Consider the following 26,366-nt stretch of genomic DNA (forward strand, 5'->3'; position numbering starts at 1 on the left):
CTTTAAAAATCTTCTTCTCAAGAACCATTGAGCCAGAAGAGTTCAAATTTACATGGAAGCTTCCTGAGATAATGCAAATTCAAGTTGTTTATATCATGGCCCCCAGGGGTCGAATGGGGCCACAATAGGGGAAACCATATTTTATATGTGTTTATATAGGAAAAATCTTTAAGTTAATGGAATAACAATGGGAAATTGATTTTTCATGTGTTAAAGTGATTCAGATGAGCAATGTGGCCCATGGGTCTCTTGTTTATGGTAAGAAATCATACCATGATCTGTGACCTTGGTCTTATCCAGAACTGCAAGATCATGTTAGTCATATTGAGAATTGTGCTATTGGAATTCATTTTCAGCTATGTTGTGATCCTTTGAGTCTATGTTGGGGCAACAGTATGGGGTCAATTTTTTTTCATTGGAATAAACATTGATAAAATATCTTTTAAAAATTCCAACACCTGAACAACGGTAGGGCCAAGGTGACTCAGGTGAGCAATGTGGCCCATGGGCCTCTTGTTTTATCAATCAGCTGGCCAGACTGCTAAAACAATCACAAAACAATACACATGTTAAAGGAGGGTCGATCCTAATGTGACATATCAATATTAATGGTTGAAAAGTAATTCCATCCTCCTGTGATGTCATCAGAGTTTGCAAAATCAATGATTTTTTTACATTTATGCATGATAGGAACATAAAATTTTGTGAGTCTTTTCCGATAGTTATTGTAAAAAAAAATCTTGTTAAAAACAAACTATTGTAAAAGTCTAAGTAATAGATGAATAAATAATGATACATTTCAAAATATTGAATCCAAGGGCAATAACTCTGTTTCTGTTGATTTCTTTATCAAGTCAATTATGCGATAGATTTCCTTTATTTTTACTGACATTTCGTACATTTTTGTGAAGATACTGTTTCATGAAATTGTTATGAATGTTCCTATATTGTCATAACCAGTTTGTATGAAATTTTGATAACGCTGTTAAAGGAAAATTGCAATTTTCTGATGGTGACATATGATTCTGTTTATGTATGTCTCGTATATTAAAAAGTGTGATGACCTATGTATTTTATTCGATAATTTGCTAGTTTTAACTCTAATGAATTGAAATACATAAATTTTTCAAACTTGCATCATATCAATCTGTGAGTATTTGCCACCTTGTATATATGTTAAGATCAGAAAATCACACATTTTTGTTATACAGAATAATCAAAATAGATAAAAACTTGTTAGAATGACAAAGAACAAGGTACGATTGTGTACATAAAAAGGCCCTCAATTAAATTTCCGATTTAAATGTGTCTTGAATAAAGCTTGATCTGTATTTTGAATAAGTTAAATACATGCCAAATATACTATTTTGACTTAAATAAAAGTTATTTCTTATTTGATAGCATTATTACGTCATGAATAAGAGTTCTCCTCGCCTTTTTAGCTCACCTGAGCTGAAAGCTCAAGTGAGCTTTTCTGATCACCCGTATTCCGGCGTTCGTCCGTCTGTACACTTTTCACATTTTCAACTTCTTCTCAACAACCACTGGGCCAATTTCAACCAAAGTTGGCACAAAACATCCTTAGGTAAAGGGAATTCTAAATTGTTAAAATAAAGGGCCAGGCCACCTTCCAAGGGGAGATAATCAAGAAAAGGTAAAAATAGGGTAGGGTCATTAAAAAATCTTCTTCTCAAGAACCACTGAGCCAGAAAAGCTGAGATTTATATGAAAGCTTCCTTATATAATGCAGATTCTAAATTGTTAAAATCATGGCCCCCGGGGGTCGGATGGGGCCACAATAGGGGATCAAAGTTTTACATACAAATATTTAGGGAAAATCTTTAAAAATCTTCTTTTCAAGAAACACTGAGCCAGAAAAGCTGAGATTTATATGACAGCTTCCTGATATAATGCAGATTCTGAATTTTTAAAATCACGGCCCCCGGGGGTCGGATGGGGCCACAATAGGGGGTCAAAGTTTTACATACAAATATATAGGAAAAATCTTTAAAAATCTTTTCCCCAAGAACCACTGAGCCAGAAAAGCTGAGATTTATATGAAAGCTTCCTGATATAGTACAGATTCTAAATTGTTAAAATCATGTCCCCCGGGGATCGGATGGGGCCACAATAGGGGGTCAAAGTTTTTTTTGGTTTTTTTGTTTGTTTTTTTTTTTCGTTTTTTTTTTTTTTTTTTTTTTTTTTGATATAGTACAGATTCAAGTTTGTTAAAATCATGGACCCCGGGGATTGGATGGGGCCTCAAGGGGGGCATCAAAGTTTTACATACAAATTTATAGGAAAAATCTTTTAAAATCTTCTGATGAAGAACCACTGAGCCAGAAAAGCTGAGGTTTATATGAAAGCTTCCTGATATAGTGCAGATTATAAATTGTTAAGATCATGGCCCCCGGGGGTCGGATGGGGCCACAATAGGGGGTCAAAGTTTTACATACAAATATATAGGAACAATCTTTAAAAATCTTCTTCCCAGAATCACTAAGCCAGAAAAGCTGAGATTTATATGAAAGCTTTCTGATATAGTGAAGATTCAGGTTTGTTAATATCATGCCCCTCTGGGGTAGGATGGGGCCACAATAGGGGATCAAAGTTTTAGATACAAATATATAGGGGAAATCTTTAAAAATCTTCTCAAGAACCATTGGGCCAAAGAAGTTCACATTTACATGAAAGCTTTCTGACATAGTGTAGATTCAAGTTTGCAAAAACCATGGCCTCCAGGGGAAGGTTTGGGGCCATAATAGGGACTACGGTTTTACATGCAAATAGATATGGAAAATCTTCTGATATGGACCAAGGTGACTCAGGTGAGCGATGTGGCCCATGGGCCTCTTGTTTCAAGAAGAGTTTGATGACTGTTAAATTTCATCCCGTTTATTGCTTAGGAAAAGGTGTGCCCATCCATCGAGGAAAATGAAATTAATATATATTATGTTTAAAGAGAAGATCAAAAATGTGTTTGAATATAAATTTGCTTGACGCATGGGCTGTATCTTTTCTGAAAGGAAAACACCCTGAATTTATAAAAAAAAAATTCATTGGTTTTTGCATTTTTAGCAATTTTATGCCAACTTCTTGCTCCTGTCATCAAACACAAAGCAATTTTGGATCAAATTAAATGTAGTTTGAATTTGCTTATATATTCCTTATTTGAATGCCAGATTTTGGCACTCCTACTGAAATCATCTATTTTCTGGGCCAAATGACTGTAGAAACTGTCCTTACTAAGTGCTAATTAATATGTATAAATTAATTGTGGATATTGAGGAAATCTTGTATCATAGACATGCAGAAAAAGAAATATCAGGATAGGAGTTACTGCCCTTGACAACAGTCTTAGCTAGCATGAGATGAAAGCTCAAGTAAGCTTTTCTGATTGCCTAGTGAGCTTTTCTGATCGCCTGAATCCCGTGGGGATCCGGGTTATAATAGGTCCTCAGTAACCCCTTGCTTGTTGTAAGAGGTGACTAAATGGGTGGTCCTTTGGATGAGACCGCAAAAACCGAGGTCCCGTGTCGCAGCAGGTGTGGTACGATAAAGATCCCTCTCTGCTCAAAGGCCATAAGTGTCGAGCATAGGCCTAAATTTTCCAGCCCTTCACCGGCAGTGGTGACGTCACCATATGAGTGAAATATTTTCGAGAGGAACGTTAAACAATATTCATCTGATCGCCTGTAGTCCTTTGTCTGTCTGTCCGTCTGTAAAAGTTTGACATTTTCGACTTCTTCTCCAGAACCACAGGACCAATTATAACCAAACTTGGCCAAAAGCATCCTTGGTTGTAAGGCTTTCAACTTTGGTCAAATGAAGGGTCATGTCCCCTTCAAAGAGGAGATAATCACATAAATGCAAAAATAGGATGGGGTTATTTAAAAATCTTCTCAAAAACCACTGGGGCAGAAGAGCTGCACTTTACAGGAAAGCTTACTGATATAGTGCAAATTCAAGTTTGGTAAAATCATGGCCCCCAGGGGTAGGATGGGGCCACAGTAGGGGATCAAAGTTTTACAAACAAATATATAGGGTAAATCTTTGAAAATTTTCTTATCCAGAATCACTAGGCTAGAAAAGTACAAATTTAAATGAAATCTTCCCGAGAAAGTGCAGATTCAAGTTTTTTTTTAAACCGTGGCCCCTTGGGGTTGGATGGAGCCTCAATAGGGTATCAATGTTTTACATACAAATACATACTTAGGTAAAATCTTTTTAAATCTTCTTGTGCAGAACCACTAGGCTAGAAAAGTACAAATTTACTTGACATCTTCCCGACATAGTGCAGATTCAGGTTTGTTAAAATCATGGCCCCCGGGGGTAGGATGGGGCCACAATAGAGTATAAAAATTTTGCATGCAAATATATTGGGAAAATCTTAAAATCTTCTCAGGAACCACTAAGCCAGAAAATCTGAGAATTACATGAAAGCTTCCTGACATAGTGCAGATTCAAGTTTGTAAAATGCATAGTCCCCGGGAGTAGGTTGGGGCCTCAATAGGGATTTTAAATTTTACATGTGAATATATAAGAAAAAGCTTTAAATATGAGCCAAGGTGACTTAGGTGAGCGACGTGGCCCATGGACCTCTTGTTTTAAATTATGATTTACATGAAAGCTTCCTGACATAGTGCAGATTCAAGTTTATTAAAACCATGCCCCCTGGAGGTAGGATGGAACCATAAGGCCAAGTAAAATTAATTAGTAGATTATCATTCAAACAAAAAAATGGGGCGGGTGGGAGGATTTTATTTTTTATTTTTCCTCATGGTATTCTTGACCTCGAAAATGCCTTCTCTCATTGAGAAAAGGCTTTATAAATCATAATTACATGTGTATTTGGGTTTCTAAAAGGCAAAGTGAAACAAAGTACGTTTACGATACCGGACTGGACATAAAAATATCCGGAAATCGTAATTTTGAAAAATAAAAAAAATCGGGGTGGGACGATTTTCGAGGGGCGGGCGGGAATGATAATCTACTAATTAATTTTACTTGGCCTAATAGGGGATCAAAGTTTTACAGACAAATATATAGGGGAAATCATTAAAAAAATTCTTTTTTTGATTCACGGGGCCAGAAAAGTTTACATTTACATGACAGCTTCCTGATATAGTGCAGATTCACGTTTGTAAAATTCATGGCCCCCGGGAGTAGGTTGGGGCCACAATAGGGATTTAAATTTTACATGTGAATATATTGGAAAATCTTTGAATATGAGCCAGTGTAACTGCAATAATGTAGCCCTATCCAATTTTTTTTTCATTTTGATGTTTTCGGGATAGGGCTACAATTCCATAGGATCTCCGTAATGGTGCAAAATAATTTTATGAATAACCGATAATAAACTCTGTGTATTGGTCCCAAATGTTGTTTACACCAAAAGGAGTACCAACTGTGTGCTCGGGCATGTCTAATAAAGGTGTTTTTCATTAAATATAATGTACAGCATGCAAAATTCTTCGTCTGCTCCGCCATGCTTGTTATCGCGAGATCTCGTAGGTGGATCTAATGAAAGCCTAAACATTGACAATCAGCGCGAAAATGTAGTTACTCGAGCCACTTCGACAAGAAAGGAAATCATATTGTTGCAGAAAGAATTTACACTCTGCTGTTCGGTTTTTAACTTGATATTTAATTCAAACCTTTTCAATACCGACGAAATAGCTTTCACCTCCATACTTGTCCATTGATATTTAATACTACCTTATATGGCATATGCAAATGACTTGACAATCGGAAGTTGAAACTTCAGTACATCAAACATGGCGCACAAATATGAATCGAGGAATTGGAATTTATCGAAATTGTTGAAAACGGTAGAATAGAGCCTCACAAATCTAAAGTTGCAAGTTGTAAATTTATCTATTGACTAAGAAACATAGAATATCATTTTATTTACGTAAAGAAAGTCAGGAAATGTTTAGAATGAGCGCAAATGTTGCGGGAGTGATTCACTGGGGAAAAAAATAATGCTATGATTTAATTCAGATTTTTCTACTCCTTGAGTTTAAAATTCATATGAAAATATTTTATTCAAAGTTTGTCTGTCAAACACATTTAACTTGTTCTTGTAAAGAAAATAATGCTGTATTTAACTTCTCAATGTTTCAACTCCTTTGTAACTTTTTCATATTTCCTCCTTCAGCATCAGTTTTGACCACACAGAGTATCCTTAAGTAGGGGGACTCAACATTAATCAAAATCTGACTTCCTGTTTTGATGGAGGATTGGACCATCAACAAGTTACTGTATAGGTTTGTATATTATGTTGTACATGCATATTTCTTAAAAGTCAAGAAAACTTACAATTAGGCCACACCAATTTGTAAAATAGTTCTTCGGATTTTCAAACAAAAAAAGTGAGGCGAGAGGGTGAAATTATTTTACAAATATTTTTAATTTTGGAGATAAAAATTATGAGGCGAGCGAATACAAGAAATATAAATATTTTAAATTGAATTAAGTGTGATTTTAAAAAGCGGGCGCCTAAAAATAAAGATCTAAAATCATCAGATATCATTAACTTAATATTTTTCAACTTTACTGATATACATGTAGTTTACAATAAATAAGAAGTATTTCAGGTTTCAAAGACTTGTACCTAATACATGTACTTTGCAACATTAACTGATAAGGTCTTTTTAAAGAATTTTATTTAAGTTTCATTTCTACAAACTTTCGATTCAGAGATATGCATATTGCTAGGGGCACATCCAGTTTTGACATTCATTGCAAATGCAATATCCATTGCATCGCTTTGAGCATTTTCTTGAATTTTGATATGACATCACCAAACCTTTTTTGAATTTGTCGTTAACTGTCGGTCCGGTTTAAAATAGTCATCGATCAGTACCCCTTGCTTGTTGTAAGAGGCGAATAAATGGGGCGGTCCTTCAAATAGGACTGCAAAAACAGATCCTTGTCACAGCAGGTGTAGCACGATAAAGATCCCTCAGTGCCATAAGCGCTGAGCATAGGCCTACATTTTGCAGCCCTTCACCGGCAATGGTAACGTCTTCATGTGAGTGAAATATTCTCAAGAGAGACTTCATTCAATATATAGGCTAATCAAACAATCAATCATACGCTATCAATGTTCTCTAAATAGTGGCATCGAATAGCGTTTCTCAAGTTTCATCGGCTTCCAGTTCGATTCCAGCATAAGGAACAACTTCCAATCCAGTGTTATGAAGTATCGTTCATATTAAGATAGATATCATGAATAACTTAACCGTATTACACTGTTAGGAAATTTCTCGAGAGCCCGCGCTTCTGTCATTTGTCAGTATATACATCAAGGTTGTTTGTGCGCTTGTTGTAAAAACTAAAAAAAATATTTACGGATATTTTTGAACACGCGGGCGGATATTATTTTTTTGATAATATTATCATTTGGATTTGTTACAAATAGAAGCGGCGAATCCGACGAACTAGATTACAAATTGGCATGGCCTTATACATTTATTGACTGGGTCCGAGAACAACATCTGTTTTGTTTGATTCAAGAATGAAATATGATGTGTTGTCTGAAGCTGTAGGCAACATAATGTTCAAAGATCAAACTAAACTGCTGTTGTCCAAAGGGCATTTTTAAGTCACCTGAGTTACTCAGGTGACCTATTGTTGAAGATCTGCGTCCATCGTCATGCGTTAGCAATTGAGTATTTTTAAATGATGGATAATTTCCATTCCAATTCTTTTCAAATTTAAACTTAATTAAAATTGACAATTTTTGACAAATTTTCTCCTCTACAACTGCACAACTGTAATGAAATCTAAATGCATAGTAATGTAAAGCAGGAAGGCCTGTACCAAAATTGTACATTTCTTGAGTAAAGTTTTTGACTCCAGGTTGGGGCTTTACTTGGCATATAATGTTTATGTGTAAGGCATTTAAATAGCACATCTTAAGGTTACTGATACTACATTGAAACTAAATATTAAAGTATTTAGCAGGAGCCCTTTACCCAAATCGTAAATTTCATGATCTCAGGGATATGGGTTTTAGTTCCATATGTCGATTATGGGATTGCGTTTAATTTTGTTGATGCTGTATAAAAACTAAATGCAAATTTAGAAAAAGCAAAAAGGGATGTACTAAACTTGTGAATTCTACAACCCCAGGGTTCTGACTCATAGCCGGGTCCCAATCAGTCATGTAATGTTAAATGTAACATGTAAAGGCTTCCGTCATTATTAGTACTTACAGGGACATTTGTGTATTAAGAACACATCATGTTTTACACTGCTGCTGAGTATTAGAATTTAGCTTAGATATGCAGAATAGGAAAAACACATAGATATCATATCTCTAGGTCAAAGGTCAACAAGAGTCCTGCTACTTCAGACATATGAATTATTAGGCCCGACTGAATGAAATCATTTTACAGATTATACAATCATCTTAAGACATTTAGTGTATACAGTTGTCTAGGGACAGGTCTGGGATCATTGTTGTCCCACTATCAGTGTTCTAAGCTGATCAGTCACATCTCTGTATCAGCAAGGTGACTCAGGTGAGCGTTGTGGACCATAAGCATGGAAGTACATGTGTTTGATTAGGCCGAAAGTAATCATTGATTTGTTTCCACCAATACAACCGACTCTAAATTATAACCCTATCCTAGAATTCTTTTTTGCATGTTTTCTAAAAAATTATTATTAAAAAAAAATGGAGATGACCCTGGTCATAATATAGTTTAGAATATGACTTATAATATGAAAGCATATTCAACAACTGTATCTATAATGAAAAATGAGCCCCTTGTTTTCAGTATGTCAATAGATCTGCTAATTGAATGGAAATTGTAATCAGAATTCAGAACATCTAACAAATATAATTCATTTCCTACCAAGTTACTCTAATTTTGACTGAATATTGGTGGAAACACAACTATTTATATTTTTGGCCTTAGCATTCAAGAAATGTACATGTCAAAAACAAGTCAATTGCAATCAGTGTGTGAAATACTGTACACGACACGAGTTTTATGCGTGTTCCACGCACTGCGGTGGAACAAATTTGCCCCAAACACGGTGGACCTTTAAAATTGTCGGCACCTTTGAAGTCCTATTTTTCCGCGCGAGCTAGACATTGAAGTCCACGGAGGATCTCCGTGGATGCCACCGCGCATCTCCGTGGATGTCACCTGTACCTCCATCGATGCCACCGTGTACCTCCGTGTGATAAAACAAAGAAATAATTTCCGAAATATTCACCCAAAAAACCTTTTCGCTTGGCCAGCATGCATGTCCCCACCCCATTAATTATTTAGAAATTAGCTATCAATCATTCAATTCTTGTAATTGTTGTTTGATGATGCGTTGGTGTTTTCGGTACATATCCGTATGTAGACTTCCCTGCAGACATTCACATGTACATGTATATAGCTGACCTTAATAACATATTCCTAATTACAATGAAAACTTTACGTAAAAATAAACCATTGCTTATGGTACACATTTCTTTGAACTGCTATTTATCAAATTGAAATTACTGGCATGTGATTGTCGTTGTTCATGACCCTTCTTTTATTTGGTGAAATTGTGCTGCACGTGCCGTGAAACAATGTACCGACGAGTGGTAGGAATAACACATGTTTACATTGTGTATGAATTTCATTATGTACTCAACTGTGAAGCAATGTGAGCAAAGAATCAAATTTTTATCACCTAAACAAATAAATATTAAAAATATCTTTACTTTTAACAAAACATTTAGAAAACTTCATACTTTCATTAAGAAAATAATAAAATAAAATGTGCTCCCATACCTATAATGCCCATATATGTATTGTTTATTAAATGTATATATAACAGCCTTTTGTCTTTATATTTTTGTATACCATCACATAATGGTGATGAGATCCAATAAATTGAATTAAGTACTTGTAGTCTTGAAATATCACAAAGTATACAGTTGACAACGATTGAAATAAAAATACAGACGTTTTCTCGTTTATTCAGTAACTCAATAACTAATTGCGCGTCTTCTGAATGAAAGTTGTAAAACAAACGTACTAGGTTTTGGTCAATTATAACATAATACAGGGGTAAAATTCATCTAATCTCCGCTAGCAATGGGTTTTGAGTCAACTGTGCCTTCGTGGACGAATAATCTCGGCTAGCGAAGATGGGAAAAAAAAGCCTAGTAAATAGTCCGCTTGCATTAACATGTATTATGAAGGTGAAATCGAAGAATTATCCAGTAAATCCAATGATGTTGCATTACCCATACCGAAAAAAACTATAACTAAGTTATAACTTTGTAACTAAGAAAAGTTACAAAAAAGTTATAACTAAGTTATCGGAGTTTGGAACCACTTCTTCAAATAAAGTTATACTTTACTTATAACTCGGGTACAAAAAAGTTATACTCATGTATAAGTTATCATCTTTTATTTCAACATGAATACAACAAGTGCATAAAAGTTATCAAAAAGTTATACTTCAAAAAAGTTATACTTCACAAAAGTTATCAAAAAGTTATACTTAAGTTATGGAAAAGTTACAAAAAAGTTATACCCAACAAAAATTGTGGAAAAGTTACAAAAAAGTTATACCTGACAAAAGTTATGGAAAAGTTACAAAAAAGTTATACCCGACAAAAGTTATGGAAAAGTTACAAAAAAGTTATACCCGACAAAAGTTATGGAGAAAGTTACACCCGACAAAAGTTATGGAAAAGTTACAAAAAAGTTATACCCAACAAAAGTTATGGAGAAAGTTACATAAAAGTTATACCCGACAAAAGTTATGGAAAAGTTACAAAAAAGTTATACCCGACAAAAGTTATGGAAAAGTTACAAAAATGATGGGGATAATAAGACATTACCGATTATAAACAGCGACTATTATTGGTATATTAATTTCATTTATAAAGGTGGCCGAGTGGTTAGAGCATCGCGCTCCAAATCACATGGCCTCTCACCTCTGTCGGCGCGGGTTCGAATCCCGCTCGCGCCGGTAAGTGAGAAAGTTTCCCAGTTTACTTTCGGAAGGTCGGTGGTCTCTTCCAAGGTACATTGTATCTGGGTTCTCTCTTCCAACATCAAACAATCAATCATTTATAAAGTTTGGCACAAAAATATAAATAAAATATTCATCACTAACTCTTTGTACATATTATCACATTAAAAATTGGACAATCCCTTATGAAGGGAATCCCATATATATATATATATATATATATATATATATCTCACATTACTGAATGTATAAAAGCTAGGTCTGTTTCATGTTCTGGAGGCTGACTTGGGAACTAATCTTGGTCCTCATCGAAAACTTGACAATGGCCTCTGAATCCCGGCATCGTCTTTAAATAAAAAAGAAAATACTCTAGTAACTAACTGTCATTGATTCTCCAATTTAAAAGATGGATGTCAGAAATTACAAGTTTTTTTGTTTTCACCTTTTAAATACATCTTCACAAATTGAAAGAAATGTGGGCGACTGATTATTCTTATTCGAAGTTAAACAATTTGTTATTAGTGTTATATAAAGAATTTATTAATTAGATTATAATCTCTTACCAGGAATAGTGTTTAAAATGGTCTTTTCATTTGCACCAGTTAGGTTCCCCTTCCTGAAAAGTTCACTTGTTTGTTTTTTTTTGGCTTATATAAAGCTTGTATATCTTTGGGATAAATGTAGATCCCACTACCAGGCATCAGCTCCATCATCTAGAATAAGAAAAAGAAGCCAAGATAAAAGAAAATCACAATCCATTTATTTCAAAGCTTTAATATTATTATTAAAAATTTAAAAAAAAAAAGACTCAAAAACTTTTTTAACCTCCAGTTAACATTTTTTTTATTACTCATTCCGAAATTTTCTTATCTAATTTATAGCTTTTTTAACTTCATGTGAATAAAAAAGAATTTTCTCCCTACTTTCCTACTCGACCCTTTTTATCCCTAGTCGGGAGAGGCCTAGAGGGCAAGCAAATATTTTCTTAAAGATATAAATATTTTTTTCAGTTTTAGGGAAGGGAAATTCTATACTATTATAAACACATTTTCTTATTTCTAAATCATGTAAATTTTCATAATCGTACTTTTATTATTTAAAAATGTTTGTCCACATAAGAATATGTATTTTGTCAACAAAATGGAGGGAATCAAGAAGGGCTAATATGTAGGACTGTATAGTCCAACTGCAGTTTTAATTATCCTCAAGTTAAAATAAACTTAATACATTCTGACAAAATTTGTGTAAATATTGTAAACAGAAACTTGCTTGAAAAGGCCTACCTAAGATCTTGGCGGGATGCACGCCAGAAAAGCCATGGCAGCTGGCTTTCACCAAATCCCCAACTTTATACTGGCAAAACTCCTTTCTTGGATCTTTGATGCGTGATATGGTTATGATGCTGACCTTTTCTTCCTCTATCCACTCCATAAGGGCATACATGGTTCGTTGAACAAAGTAATAATAGAACCTTTCAACTTTCACCTTCTTGAACCGACGCTATCTTGTTTGAAAATGGAGAGCGGAGCCGATTTGACCAATCAGCGATTAGAGGAAATACCGGAATCAAGGAATTCAAAACCTTTATGACTTCAAATGATTAAAAATCGTAAAGTATATACGTGAGATTTTTTTTAGTTATTCATCAGTTTTGCTGAAATTGATCAGGAACAATCAAACGTATTTTTATTTTTACGTAAATACCCGATTCGCACACTTCCGGTTATTCCGGATGTAAACGAAGAAGGCGCCATTTTAAAAACAAAGATTGAAATAAAAGCGAAACACTCGTCACTGCTCCGAAGCTATGTACCCTCACAAACGTGGTAGCTACCAGGTTTTCCATGCCGATAAGTCTAATCCAACACTCAAAGTATCCCTTTGGCGAATGCAACAAGGAAAAGACACCATTTCATCAGAAAATTTCGACAATCGAAGTGTGGCGTGTGAAACTGCTGGCCCTGTCGCCATTATGATTATCGATGCCTTTCATGAGAAATCATTTAACCAGGTTAGTTTTCGTTACGATTGTGTACCGTAACTGTTGATGTAGTTGAAAGGTAACAAGTTCCTAGATTTCGTTTTATGCATTATATTCAGATGCTTGTAAATGATCCAATATTCATAATCGTAAGTTACAAGCCCGGCATGTAGCCATTATTTTATTTATTACATTTTATTTGTGAATTTTTATTTCCCCTCAGAAATGACTTCAAATTGTAAAATGTTTAAATGCAATGTCAAGCAGATTTATTTACTTATTTCTTTTTTACGTCATCAGTCACATTGTGATTTATAGATATCAGGTTATATGATCGATATATATATAATAGCCTATCAAATGACATGTTGCACCGAACATTATATGGAAACATTTGTGCTATTTATGTACTTTTACAATATTTGTTTTGTTTTTAGTTGCTTCAAGATGTTGCTGAAGAACCTGCTTTCTTGCCATATCATATATGTTGACGGAGATTCAGAATGAGACAAAGAGTTTGATATATGATCCTACACCTGACAGAAAAAGTTGAGGATCTTGGACCACTTTGGTGCTCATCTTGTTTCTATTTTGAGGATTGTAATGGATAATTGAGATGCCTTTTCCATGGCATCCAACATATTGAAACCCAAATAGCATTTGCGGTTTGTGTTCATCAGCAGCTACTGACGTCCCAAGCTCTGAAGTTTGACAGCAGTGAAAGGGAACAGACAGGGTTGCTGTTATTGGAGCCTATGTAAAAGACCTTTGAAATCTGAGGAACAAGCAGTCCTTTTGACCTTAGCTGGAGAGTAGGTCCGTGTGGTTTTCTTCAAAAGACTACTTGTGGACGAACAGGTTGAGACAACAAAATAATTCGATTCAAGGAAACGTTCATTGGGAGATTAGAAACTTTTGTTAAAGTAACAGGACATGACTACAAATGAAAAACTTTGTTTTGTTTTCACAGTTCCTAACAGGATTGAACAGGAATATAACATGAACATGTTCAATGTCCAGAACAGAGACATCATTTAACAGTCATACCTTGTTTTGTGTCACATTTACCAATGAGATTTGAATATAGAAATATTTTTTGATACTTTTTTGGAAAAGACGTTTTTATATATATGCCTTAATTTGATTTTGATAGACTATGCATACCTAAATTGATGAATAGTGTCTCTTTTAACATGGAACAGAAGTCCATATGGACTTATTTTTAATAAATACTGTGACATATCTCATACATGTGTTCAGTTCATTATTCGTTTCAATTAAACAATTTGACCTGCCATTCTCCATAAATAGCACCTAGTGGTAATTGATCAACAATCATCATACATGGTGTTTTGAATTCTCACGGGTTGTATCAGCGTATAAAGTTCATTAAAAATATAATATATAGAATGTTTTATTGATCGCACAATGCATTTATTATTCTATAAGTAAGGATCCTGGATTTTGTAATTTTTCCATGCAATTTCTGATCAATTCCTTAATCATCCCCCCAAAAGAAAAAGATTTAAAAATTCAACATTGAAATTTCCCTCTGACTAGCTTTTTTGTGGCAAAATAAGAAATGACACAGTTCACTGAAGTGTTTGAAAGTGAATAATCACTAAAAATTTACATAAGTCAATCCAGTTAAAGACCCAATTTTAAGATAATGCCCCAAAATTGTAAACTGCCTGTCAATCAAACATTTAACAATAGATCTCAGGTGGAGGGACATCTGCAGACACTGGTCTCCAGCTACCCCAGAGAGGTGTTTTGATAACAATAACAGCCAGTATCTACAGGCATTCTTTAGATCTTGAGGAAGCCCAGTATACCAGAGTTTTGATAGCATTGACCTGTCCACAACTGCTATTTTCTTGTAATTCAATTGTTTTTAAAAAGACCTCTGAACACTGGAATTTCAATAGTATTTTCCCCCCCTTTATATACATGTATTATAAATTACACAATCAGAAATCAAACAATAATTTGCACAATAATTTCTAAAACTTATAACTTATTGAAATAATTTATGTCATGAATTTTTTATACCTCTATATTTATAACATAAATTATTCATTGAGTCAATGACAGAGAGAGAGGGGGTGGGTGTAGAATGTGTGTCATCTACCCTTACATGTAGGAATACAACCTACACTATGACCACAAAAACTGCAGAGGTCCCTGAGACAGGTCCTGTGTATATCAAGACAGCATGGACAGGTAGATTTCTACCATGTTTTGTCTGTATTTCTTAGAGTGTCATGGGATATAGCAATTAACACCTTGGTAGACCCTGGCCACTCCAGGTAAATAACATCTGTTTAGATTGGGCTCCACCTACATTTTCACAGACCAAAGGGTCATGAGATAGGTCTTTAACATTCAGTTAATTACTATGAAAGTGTCAAAAAGTATTGGTACCCCCCACCCTCAAATGACAAAGTCCCAAAACTGGTACATAAATATTGGATATGCTTGAAAATGGCTAAGTCCAGAAAAGTTACATTTTAGTTATACATGAAAATGACAAAGTTCAAAAAGTTACACTTTAGTTATACATGAAAATGACACAGTCCAGAAAAGTTACATTTTAGTTATACATGAAAATGACAAAGTTCAAAAAGTTACACTTTAGTTATACATGAAAATGGTTAAGTCCAGAAAAGTTACTTTTTAGTTATAACTTTTTTGTACCTCAAGGCCTAGGTATAATTAAGTTATACTTTAGTTATAACTTAGTTATAACTCATTTCGGTATGGGTATGTATAGCATGTATTTATTTTATTTTTGACTGAGAGGGAGGTAGACAGCTAAGCACGTAACATCGTTTTAGAAGAAGGGGGCGGGGGCTCATTCATTAGTCCTAACCCGGACCAGCCGAAAAATTTAACATGTAAAGAAAACGAAATGGGAAATAAGAATGAAAGGGGATGAATAATTAATCAGAAAGAAATTATACTTTCAAGATTTATACTGAACGTATTAAACTTCCCGTATCTGCATACATTCATGAATATTATAATCAATGATTGTCATTTGAACTCTCTCTCTCTCTATCTCTCTCTCTCTCTCGCTTTCATTATCTAATGCATCTAAAGATTAATTAAATTAAAGATTTTAATAATCGATAGCGTATATGAATAAAAGCAAATAATCGTGAAGTCATTTCTGCTTATATTGATATTAGTGGGTTTTTTTTTCATGAACTAGTTGCATTTGACACCGAGGATTTACATCCTTAAATATTGATTACAAGCACATAGAATCGGAGAGAGTGTACTTTGAAAACTTGAAAGTTAAGGATTTAACCGTGTAGCTTATAACGACCTACCCACTGCATGATTTAAGAAATTGAAGTCGGAAGGGGAAATTGAGACAGTTTCAGACTACTACGCCCCCCCCCCCCCCCCCACACACACACACACTGTCACACACACACACACATGCTCCCAATTTATGGTTTACGTAATCGGACAATTTAAGCAATTTTTGTTATATTATTGCTTGTCAAGAAATTTACACAACTTAACCGACAACATACCCCTTCTAATACATTGAAAAATATAAGTAATGTTAGCACGGGGTTCTATGAAGTTCAATCTGCAGTTTGGTCATACTTCGTCATTCAGTAACTTAGTCAAAATAAAAAAAAATGTTTGTCGGGTTAGCGGTACTATGATGTATGACTATAACAATGACCTGTGTATAACTTGTACGTTCCATGCAAATTCGAAGGGGTTTTCGCTTCAGTAGAACAATGGGGGTCAGCTAATCCGTGTATTTGAAATCAACAGAAGTGCTTAGCTTCTTGCGGAAAGTGTGAAATATATTGGGTCGGCGCAAGATACCCGTGATCTTAGACTAGATCTGATATCGCGCCGACCCAATATATTTCACACTTTTCATGAAAAGTCAAAACCCAGACTAGCTAACCGTAATTTAGTTATACTGTGACAAAGACCCTAGGAATTTGCATGGTATATACTTATCATACAAAAATCATTGCATTATCCAGACACTCCTGATGAACTTTTTTTTTTTTATGAAAACCTCTATCAAAGTACATCGAACATAAGTCTCGGTCAAATGTAATTAACTCGGGATTTTAAAAATGAATCATTCGATGGTTTGTATTTTTGCTTCTATTAATTACGTAATAAATTAAATCCAATTTGTTAATCATCGGCAATGCTCTAATTTCTATATTGGATCAAGTTATATTTGTCAAGATGCATATCAACACAATATGATGGAAGTAATTAGGTTAAACAGCGCATTTGTCAGAGAGAGAGAGAGAGAGAGAGAGAGAGAGAGAGAACATCGGTAATTATTAAATATCCCTATCACATGTTGTATATGTATGTTTTTCATTTACTGAATATACTAATTCGCATTCAAAACAGGAATTGCCTGCAAGTATACATAATGAAGAAAGAAGACTAAAAGAAAAAAATTCAAAACCAGGTTTTCTTAAAACATAACATATAGTGTTTGGTATCATTGGAATTGGCTCAAAATGCTGAAAAACAATATAAGTATCATGGGGGGAAATATTGACATTTTTTTCTTTTCTTAAAATTCCACCCTTATCTTGATTATTTGGCCTGCGGCACATTTTCCCATCTCCCGCAAGGCGCCCGTGGCCAGAACAAAGCTCTTAGCAGCTGTGTGTATTCGCAAATAACACACACCGTGGAACACAGAGGACACGGTGTATCTCCGTTGATTTTCCACCGAGGTCTTTCCACGGTGGGGTGTATAAAACTCGTGTCGTGTACTGTATGTAGATCACTTGAATGTGTGAAATAAATGTATATTGTGAATAGGTTGATATCTACATGTCAGTTTAATTATTGTAGATTGTGTTCCTAAAGACCCAGACCCTCCACATCATGGACACACTAGGACTCGGCACTCAACTAAAAGTACGACAATGTTCTCAATGTCAGGGGGACACTGAGTTTTACTGTAACACATGTAAACGTGATCTGTGTTTACAGTGTAAAGAGAAACATGTCATTGATCTACATACCAAAAACCATGATGTTGTGATTTACCGTGAGAAGTTTAACTACATCCCCAGACAAGAGATCTGTGTCAGACATCCAGACAGGTTCTATGAAATGTTCTGTCAGTCGTGTGAACTTTCTGTCTGTTTCCGATGTTTAGAGCACCGAAAACACCAAATACTGGACATTAGAACAGCCTATCAAACAAAGCGACAACAACACCGAGAAATCATTGACAACATCAGAAGTGAGACTCTCTATAACTGTCGTGTTCTCCTGGCAGGAATCCAAACTGATATCCAAACTTGTCCCCCACAAATCTGTCACCGTCAATCACAGATGTCAACCAAAGCCCAGAGACTGAAGGATCTGATTGACACTGCGGTATGTGATGTTAAAACAAGATACCGAGGTTTATTGATTGATAGAATACAACAACAGAAGAGAAAAATGAACAGACACTTCACCCACATACAGAACTATGAAGACAGATATGAACAATCAGCAAACAGAGCGGTACAATTCCTCTTGTTTATAAAGACCAGTCGTGTCCCCCAGATAAAGGACACCCCTAATCTTCCACAACACCTGCTGCTGTCCCTGACTGAGGGATTCAACATGGAGGATGTCAGTCACTTATTGAGGGGAATCCCAGAAATCCAAATGACAACAGGAAAACAACAAGTAGGAATAGACGAATGTGTGAAACTGATGTCCACACCTGTATTACACACGTCTGTCTGTGTGACAGGTGTTAGTTGTGTGTATCACATATCTCGTGTGATGTCAGACCGGGTCTGGGTCTCTAATTACAATCTCATCTTGACAGACACAACAGGGGACACTATACACCATGTGACAGATAGAACACCATGGTCTACAGGAGTACACACAGTGAACAGTTCTGGTGAACTGATTTATATAGACAGGAAACTTAACATCAACAAACTGTCTGTGGACAATCACACAGTCACCACACAGATAGAGTATACATCGCCATGGTTACCACGGTGTGTGTACTGCTCCCCGTCCACTGGAGATCTGATGGTCGGGATGTATAACCATGAAACAGGCAAGGTAACCCGGTACAACAGTAGTGGTCAACACATCCTGACCATACAACACCACAACAAACGTCACACACTGTATAGTAATCCTCTCTATATCACAGAGAACAATAACGGTGATATTATTGTGTCTGACTGGTTACGTGGTGCTGTAGTGGTGACAGAGCACGGGGGGAGACATCGATTCTCCTACACAGGACCTCCATCAGGATCATCACTACATCCATACGGAATCTGTACAGACGCGCTGTCACACATCCTGGTGTGTGATTATTACACCGACACAGTACAGATGATTGACAAGGACGGTCACTTCCTGTCTCTGTTACTGACACGACAACACGGGATAAACAGACCACGCAGCCTGAACTATGATGATAAAACTCACCTTCTCTGGGTCGGATCATACCTCACCAACACAGTGTCTGTATATAGATATCTACAGAGGAGGTACTCTCTGACTGGTAAGTACTAGTAGTACTGTAGTTTATTGTACTATATCAATCAGTATAAATAACATGAAATTCTACACAGGAATCCATTATAAATTATTGTTATGCTATGACATTGTTATGATAGTGATGTTTTAAAAAATGTGCAGTGTAGGTTATGATTAGAGGTAATATCTAATTTTAATTACACTGTGGCTATAATTAGAGGTGTTGATTAGTTTTAATTACGAGGTGGGTTATAATCATAATAATTAGAACTAGTGATTAATTTTAATTACAATATGGGTTATATCTAGGGGAGGAGTTAAGTTTTCATTACAAGTTGGTTATAATTATAGTTAATGTTTAGTTTTCATTACAGCATGTACAATGTGTGTTGTAATTAGAGCTAGCGATTAATTCTAATTACAATGTGTGTTATAATTAGAGCTAGTGATTAATTCTAATTACAATATGCGTTATAATTAGAGCTAGGAATTTATTTAAATTACAAATTGGGTTACGCTTGGAGGAGTTCTGTTTTATTTGCAATGTGGGTTATGATTAGAGGTAATATTTAATGTTGAATACAATGTCGGATTTAACTAGAACTAGTAATTGATTTTAATTACAACGTGGGTTATAATTAGAAGAGGAGTTATATTTCTATTGCAATGTGGGTTATGATTAGAGATAATATTTAATTTTGATTACAATGTCAGATTTAACTAGAACTAGTCATTGATTTTAATTACAACATGGGTTATAATTAGAGGAGGAGTTATGTTTTTATTAAAATTTGGATGATAATTAAGGTTAGTGTGTAGGTTTAATGATGTGAGTTATAATTAGATTAAGTGATTAATTCTAATTACAATGGGGACAATGATTAGATGAGGAGTAATGATTTTATTATTTTGGGTTGGGATTCAATAGGTGTTCAATGGGGAGATTTTATTAACAGCATTCAGTTACAATTATTATCTTGTTGAGATTTGTAGAACATTGATCATTGCCAGTTTAAAACTTGACATGTTTATAATCTATTTCTTCTACTTAACTATCCTACTTTGTAAATATCAGTGATATTGACACAGCTTTGGTTTGTGGAATGTTGTATGTTTCTGTGATGGTGTGATGTTGTATGTTTCTGTAGCAGGTGTGGACAAAATCTACATTGTGTACTGGTTTGACACTGAGTATGTACATTACACCAGTCTCTGTGTGGAATAGCTATCATGAACTTAAGGGTCTGTATCAAAAGTCAAGGTCTGACAAAAACAAAACAATGAACACACCACCCCCTTGAAACTAAATAAATGATGAATGTTGATCTACTTTGTTTTTAAAATTCAAGTTCTGATAACACTGAGTTGAGTCATGTAAACTAGGCAGAAACAAATACAAATGTAGTTAGAATGGAATTATTTCAATAAGAGATCGACACCCCATGTTTATTAAATGAAATTAATGAATTACAACTGATTTTGTATATAATTATATCGTATTTGTGACATTTATCGTAATTTCATTAAGTTACCTCAGGTGACCTATTACAATTGGTCAGTATGCATTGTCGGCCGCTATTTGTTAACAATTGAACATTTTTATTTCAACTTTTTGATATAAAGTTCTACCATTTCAATTATTGTTATGCCCCCCCCCCCCCCCCCCCCCCCCCTTCAAAGAAGAGAGGCATATTGCTTTGCACCTGTTGGTCAGTAATGTTGTCTGCTCAATATCTTGAGAACCATTCACTTGATCGTATTGACATTTCTTATGTAGGTTGGTTATGAGGAGAAACATACCCTTATTGTGTTTAGGTCAGAAGATCAAGGGTCAATTTACACTGGACATAGAAATATACTTTCTGCTAAATATCTTGAGAATCCTTTGCTTGACAGACATCAAACTTAGTACACTCAGCACAAAAACACATCGTTACCTCATTAATTAACACAAACCTCAGCATAAAACACATTGCTACTTCATTAATTAACACAAACCTCAGCACAAAAACACATTATTACCTCATTAATTAACACAAACCTCAGCACAAAAACACATTGTTACCTCATTAATTAACACAAACCTCAGCACAAAAAGACATTGTTACCTCATTAATTAACACAAACCTCAGCATAAAACACATTGTTACCTCATTAATTAACACAAACCTCAGCACAAAACACATTGTTACCTAATTATCACAAACCTCAGCACAAAAACACATTGTTACCTCATTAATTAACACAAACCTCAGCACAAAAACACATTGTTACCTCATTAATTAACACAAACCTCAGCACAAAAACACATTGTTACCTCATTAATTAACACAAACCTCAGCACAAAAACACATTGTTACCTCATTAATTAACACAAACCTCAATACAAAAACACATTGTTACCTCATTAATTAACACAAACCTCAGTACAAAACACATTGTTACCTAATTAACACAAACCTCAGCACAAAACACATTGTTACCTCATTAATTAACACAAACCTCAGCACAAAAACACATTATTACCTCATTAATTAACACAAACCTCAGCATAAAAACACATTGTTTCCTCATTAATAAACACAAACCTCAGTACAAAAACACATTGTTTCCTCGTTAATCAACACAAACCTCAGCATAAAACACATTGTTACCTCATTAATTAACACAAACCTCAGCACAAAAACACATTGTTACCTCATTAATTAACACAAATCTCAGCACAAAAACACATTGTTACCTCATTAATTAACAGAAACTTCAGCACAAAAACACATTGTTACCTCATTAATTAACACAAACCTCAGCACAAAAACACATTGTTACCTCATTAATTAACACAAAACTCAGCACAAAAACACATTGTTACCTCATTAATTAACACAAACCTCAATACAAAAACACATTGTTACCTCATTAATTAACACAAACCTCAGCACAAAAACACATTGTTACCTCATTAATTAACACAAACCTCAATACAAAAACACATTGTTACCTCATTAATTAACACAAACTTCAGCACAAAAACACATTGTTACCTCATTAATTAACACAAACCTCAATACAAAAAGACATTGTTACCTCATTAATTAACACAAACCTCAATACAAAAACACATTGTTACCTCATTAATTAACACAAACCTCTGTACAAAAACACATTGTTACCTCATTAATTAACACAAACTTCAGCACAAAAACACATTGTTACCTCATTAATTAACACAAACCTCAATACAAAAACACATTGTTACCTCATTAATTAACACAAACCTCTGTACAAAAAAATATTGTTACCTCATTAATTAACACAGTCTTTATTAAATGAGTTGTGGTGTAAGATAGATTTTATTACTTTTGTATAACTGTTTATCTGAGCACCTTTAGGGACACTTCCGTACTTTCATCATGTGACTCTCTGTCATTACGATGCTGACAGATGTAATGAGTTACTGTAATAGAGCTAAGTAAATGAAACCAAGTGCATTATGTAAGAGCAGTGTTTAATTTGTTTTGTGGTTTAATTGTTGGAGTGAGGTACAGGATTTATGTTTTTAGGTCCTATCCTAAAGACCCGTGACACTCACTACGAAATGTTGAGCGTTTGAAGTAATCACTACATATCCTAGAGACCCGTGACTCTCACTTCTGTATGTTGAGCGTTAGAAGTAATCACTATATCCTAAAGACCCGTGACTCTCACTTCTGTATGTTGAGCGTTAGAAGTAATCACTATATCCTAAAGACCCGTGACTCTCACTTCTGAATGTTGAGCGTTAGAAGTAATCACTATATCCTAGAGACCCGTGACTCTCACTTCTGTATGTTGAGCGTTAGAAGTAATCACTATATCCTAGAGACCCGTGACTCTCACTTCTAAATGTTAAGCGTTAGAAGTAATCACTATATCCTAGAGACCCGTGACTCTCACTTCTGTATGTTGAGCGTTAGAAGTAATCACTATATCCTAGAGACCCGTGACTCTCACTTCTAAATGTTAAGCGTTAGAAGTAATCACTATATCCTAGAGATCCGTGACTCTCACTTCTGAATGTTGAGCGTTTGAAGTAATCACTATATCCTAAAGACCCGTGACTCTCACTTCTGAATGTTGAGCGTTAGAAGTAATCACTATAACCTAAAGACCCGTGACTCTCACTTCTGAATGTTGAGCGTTAGAAGTAATCACTATAACCTAAAGACCCGTGACTCTCACTTCTGAATGTTGAGCGTTAGAAGTAATCACTATAACCTAAAGACCCGTGACTCTCACTTCTGAATGTTGAGCGTTTGAAGTAATCACTATATCCTAAAGACCCGTGACTCTCACTTCTGAATGTTGAGCGTTAGAAGTAATCACTATAACCTAAAGACCCGTGACTCTCACTTCTGAATGTTGAGCGTTTGAAGTAATCACTATATCCTAAAGACCCGTGACTCTCACTTCTGAATGTTGAGCGTTAGAAGTAATCACTATAACCTAAAGACCCGTGACTCTCACTTCTGAATGTTAAGCGTTAGAAGTAATCACTATAACCTAAAGACCCGTGACTCTCACTTCTGAATGTTGAGCGTTTGAAGTAATCACTATATCCTAAAGACCCGTGATTCTCACTTCTGTATGTTGAGCGTTTGAAGGAGCAGTCATTACCTGTGTGTCTGTCTTAGGTTTTATTTAGCAATGTCACAAGCGGTACTCAAACTCACAACCTTCTGGTCATGAACACTCTACCACTGAAAGACTGTTACTGGTTATCCGTAGATAGAAGTGAATACCGTGTGCTGAGAAAACATAGACTCACTATACAATTGTACTGTAGATGTATTTAATTTCGTTGGGGGGGATCGTTGTTTTTGTAGTGAATACAATTTGTGTGGATTCATTTTTGGGTTTTTTTGTGATCTCTTAGAAATGACATATTATACGAGGAGGTAGTGGATGCTGACACAGTGCTGGTGTGACACACATGTTAGTTTCGTCTAAGTGGCATATCAGACGCGCAGGCTGCGTGAGCGGTTATCCGAAATCTTTAGATCTACATTGCACTGTGTTGTGTTAATATATATTGTCTACAGATGAGCTTTACTGGTGGAGCATTGAATGTTTGTGTTTCCACCTGTGTGTTTCTGTAATGAGTTGAAAAAATGCAGGTACATCGTAAAATGGTAATGATAATGGTACTGGCGAAATGTTACTATAAATAGACGACAAATAACAGACCGATATATCAGACATTTCCTTTAGTTAAAAATTCGAGTTGGATTTAATTTCTTTTTTGTTCAACGCGAAAATAACGAAATTTAATCCGACCCAAAATTAAATATGCTTACAGTATTATCTGTAATGCATTTTTTTTTAATGGAATGAAATATTTGTTATGCTTAAGACCAGTGGTGGGAAACATAAAAGACGAGAAAAGCAACGTGACTCATAGGTCTCTCATCTTTCAAATCACACAATACATAACACTTACAATTAGTATCACAAGGAGTTAGAACTAGTGGTATTATGTGTGGTAGGCTGGGCCAATATATAATTTAATGTTCTACAACTGGTTCGAACTTTTACATATGGTAGACAAAATGTTTGCAATGTCCATGCTAAGTTTCCTTTAGATGCAGAATCTATGAAAGATTGATCACTCTCCTTGTTCTATTAAAACTTCATATAATCCAGACAGAGACGAGGGGATCACGGAAGCTTCAAGTGATGAGGATATTGAAGAAAACCGTGAGGAACTGAAGTCTGGGGATCTTGCTGAATCAGGGAGCAGTGGAGATAATTGTGCAGAGGAAAATGACGATGATAAGAAATCAGAGGAATCTGATGAGGACACTCCTGAATCTGACGAGGACACTCCTGAATCCCGCTGTCCGTGGTGTCTCAACATTTTCAATTGTCAAAATTAAGTTGGAATAAGCCAATGCATCCTTAGGTATGTATTGTGTGATTTGAAAGACGAGAGACCCATGGGCCATATTATCTGTGTCATCTTTAATACATAATGTTCCAAACCTCATTCTGTCGTAGCACTTGACATAAACTTTTCATTTCTTAGGAGTGTTTGGAAAGTGAGTAAACTGATTCTGATGGCGAGGATGTTCCTAAAACAAACTTGATGACGAACAAACACAATGAAATAAGTGAAAGCAACGATGATCAGAATTTAGAGGAGACCACCGAGAATGAGGATGAATCCGATTCGTGTGGATAGTGACTCTAGGATAATGCATAACTGTCGCTAAGGAAACAAAGGACTTTTTCAAAGGAGTTAATTTGCTTAATCAGAAGTTCTGTCACTGAAGCTGAAATAGTCAGACACTAAAGTTACGATCATGTATCCATAAAGTATTTATTTTCTAGAATATTACAGCTCTATATTGATTATATATTAGATTGTGTATACATTTAGATATCTGGTTTGTATAATTGTTATCAACATTGCATTGTTTGAAGAATGTTATATCAGAATATAATATTGTCACGTAAAATCAGTGTTATTTGAATTTATTTTGTCAATGTTGGTAGAGACTTGATGTGTCTCTGTTACAGGACCAGGAGTATATTATCGTAAGGAGACTTTAACGAATACTTTAACTGTTAGATGTGGTTGTTAATTTGTAAAGACATCTTAACCGGAAAGTACCATAAACGCAGAATACTTTTCCGTTAAGAATACTTTATGATAATGACCTTAAAATCTTTCAGTTAAAGATATCATTTTACGCTTTTTACATAGTTATACATGTCAACTCTGATATGACTTGGGATAAAGAAATCAAATGTTTTCCCTCCATAAAGATTGACTAGTTGATTGATTGTATAATGTTTAACGTCCTCTCGAGAATCTTTCATTAACATGGGAATGTCATCAATGCCG

General features: G+C 35.1%; 1 protein-coding gene and 1 long non-coding RNA gene across 2 annotated transcripts in view; one reads left to right on the forward strand and one right to left on the reverse strand.

The window, feature by feature from the left end:
- Window positions 1–25,977, forward strand: part of LOC130046480 (uncharacterized) — a 51,383-nt gene extending 25,406 nt beyond the window's left edge. Inside the window, exons 7-10 of the mRNA XM_056147864.1 lie at window positions 6,161–6,269; window positions 17,828–19,508; window positions 25,163–25,421; window positions 25,545–25,977. Coding sequence (XP_056003839.1) covers window positions 17,861–19,508; window positions 25,163–25,395 — 1,881 coding nt within the window. The 5' untranslated portion in view covers window positions 6,161–6,269; window positions 17,828–17,860 and the 3' untranslated portion in view covers window positions 25,396–25,421; window positions 25,545–25,977. The remainder of the gene's footprint in view (window positions 1–6,160; window positions 6,270–17,827; window positions 19,509–25,162; window positions 25,422–25,544) is intronic.
- Window positions 10,403–13,062, reverse strand: LOC130049821 (uncharacterized). The gene is made up of 3 exons (XR_008798164.1): window positions 12,267–13,062; window positions 11,547–11,696; window positions 10,403–11,329 (listed from the first exon to the last, which is right to left on the reverse strand). It is a non-coding gene; the product is annotated as an uncharacterized LOC130049821 (long non-coding RNA).
- Window positions 25,978–26,366: the final 389 nt, after the last annotated feature.

Source organism: Ostrea edulis, chromosome 8 (genome assembly GCF_947568905.1).
Source record: "Ostrea edulis chromosome 8, xbOstEdul1.1, whole genome shotgun sequence".
Classification (NCBI taxonomy): domain Eukaryota; kingdom Metazoa; phylum Mollusca; class Bivalvia; order Ostreida; family Ostreidae; genus Ostrea; species Ostrea edulis.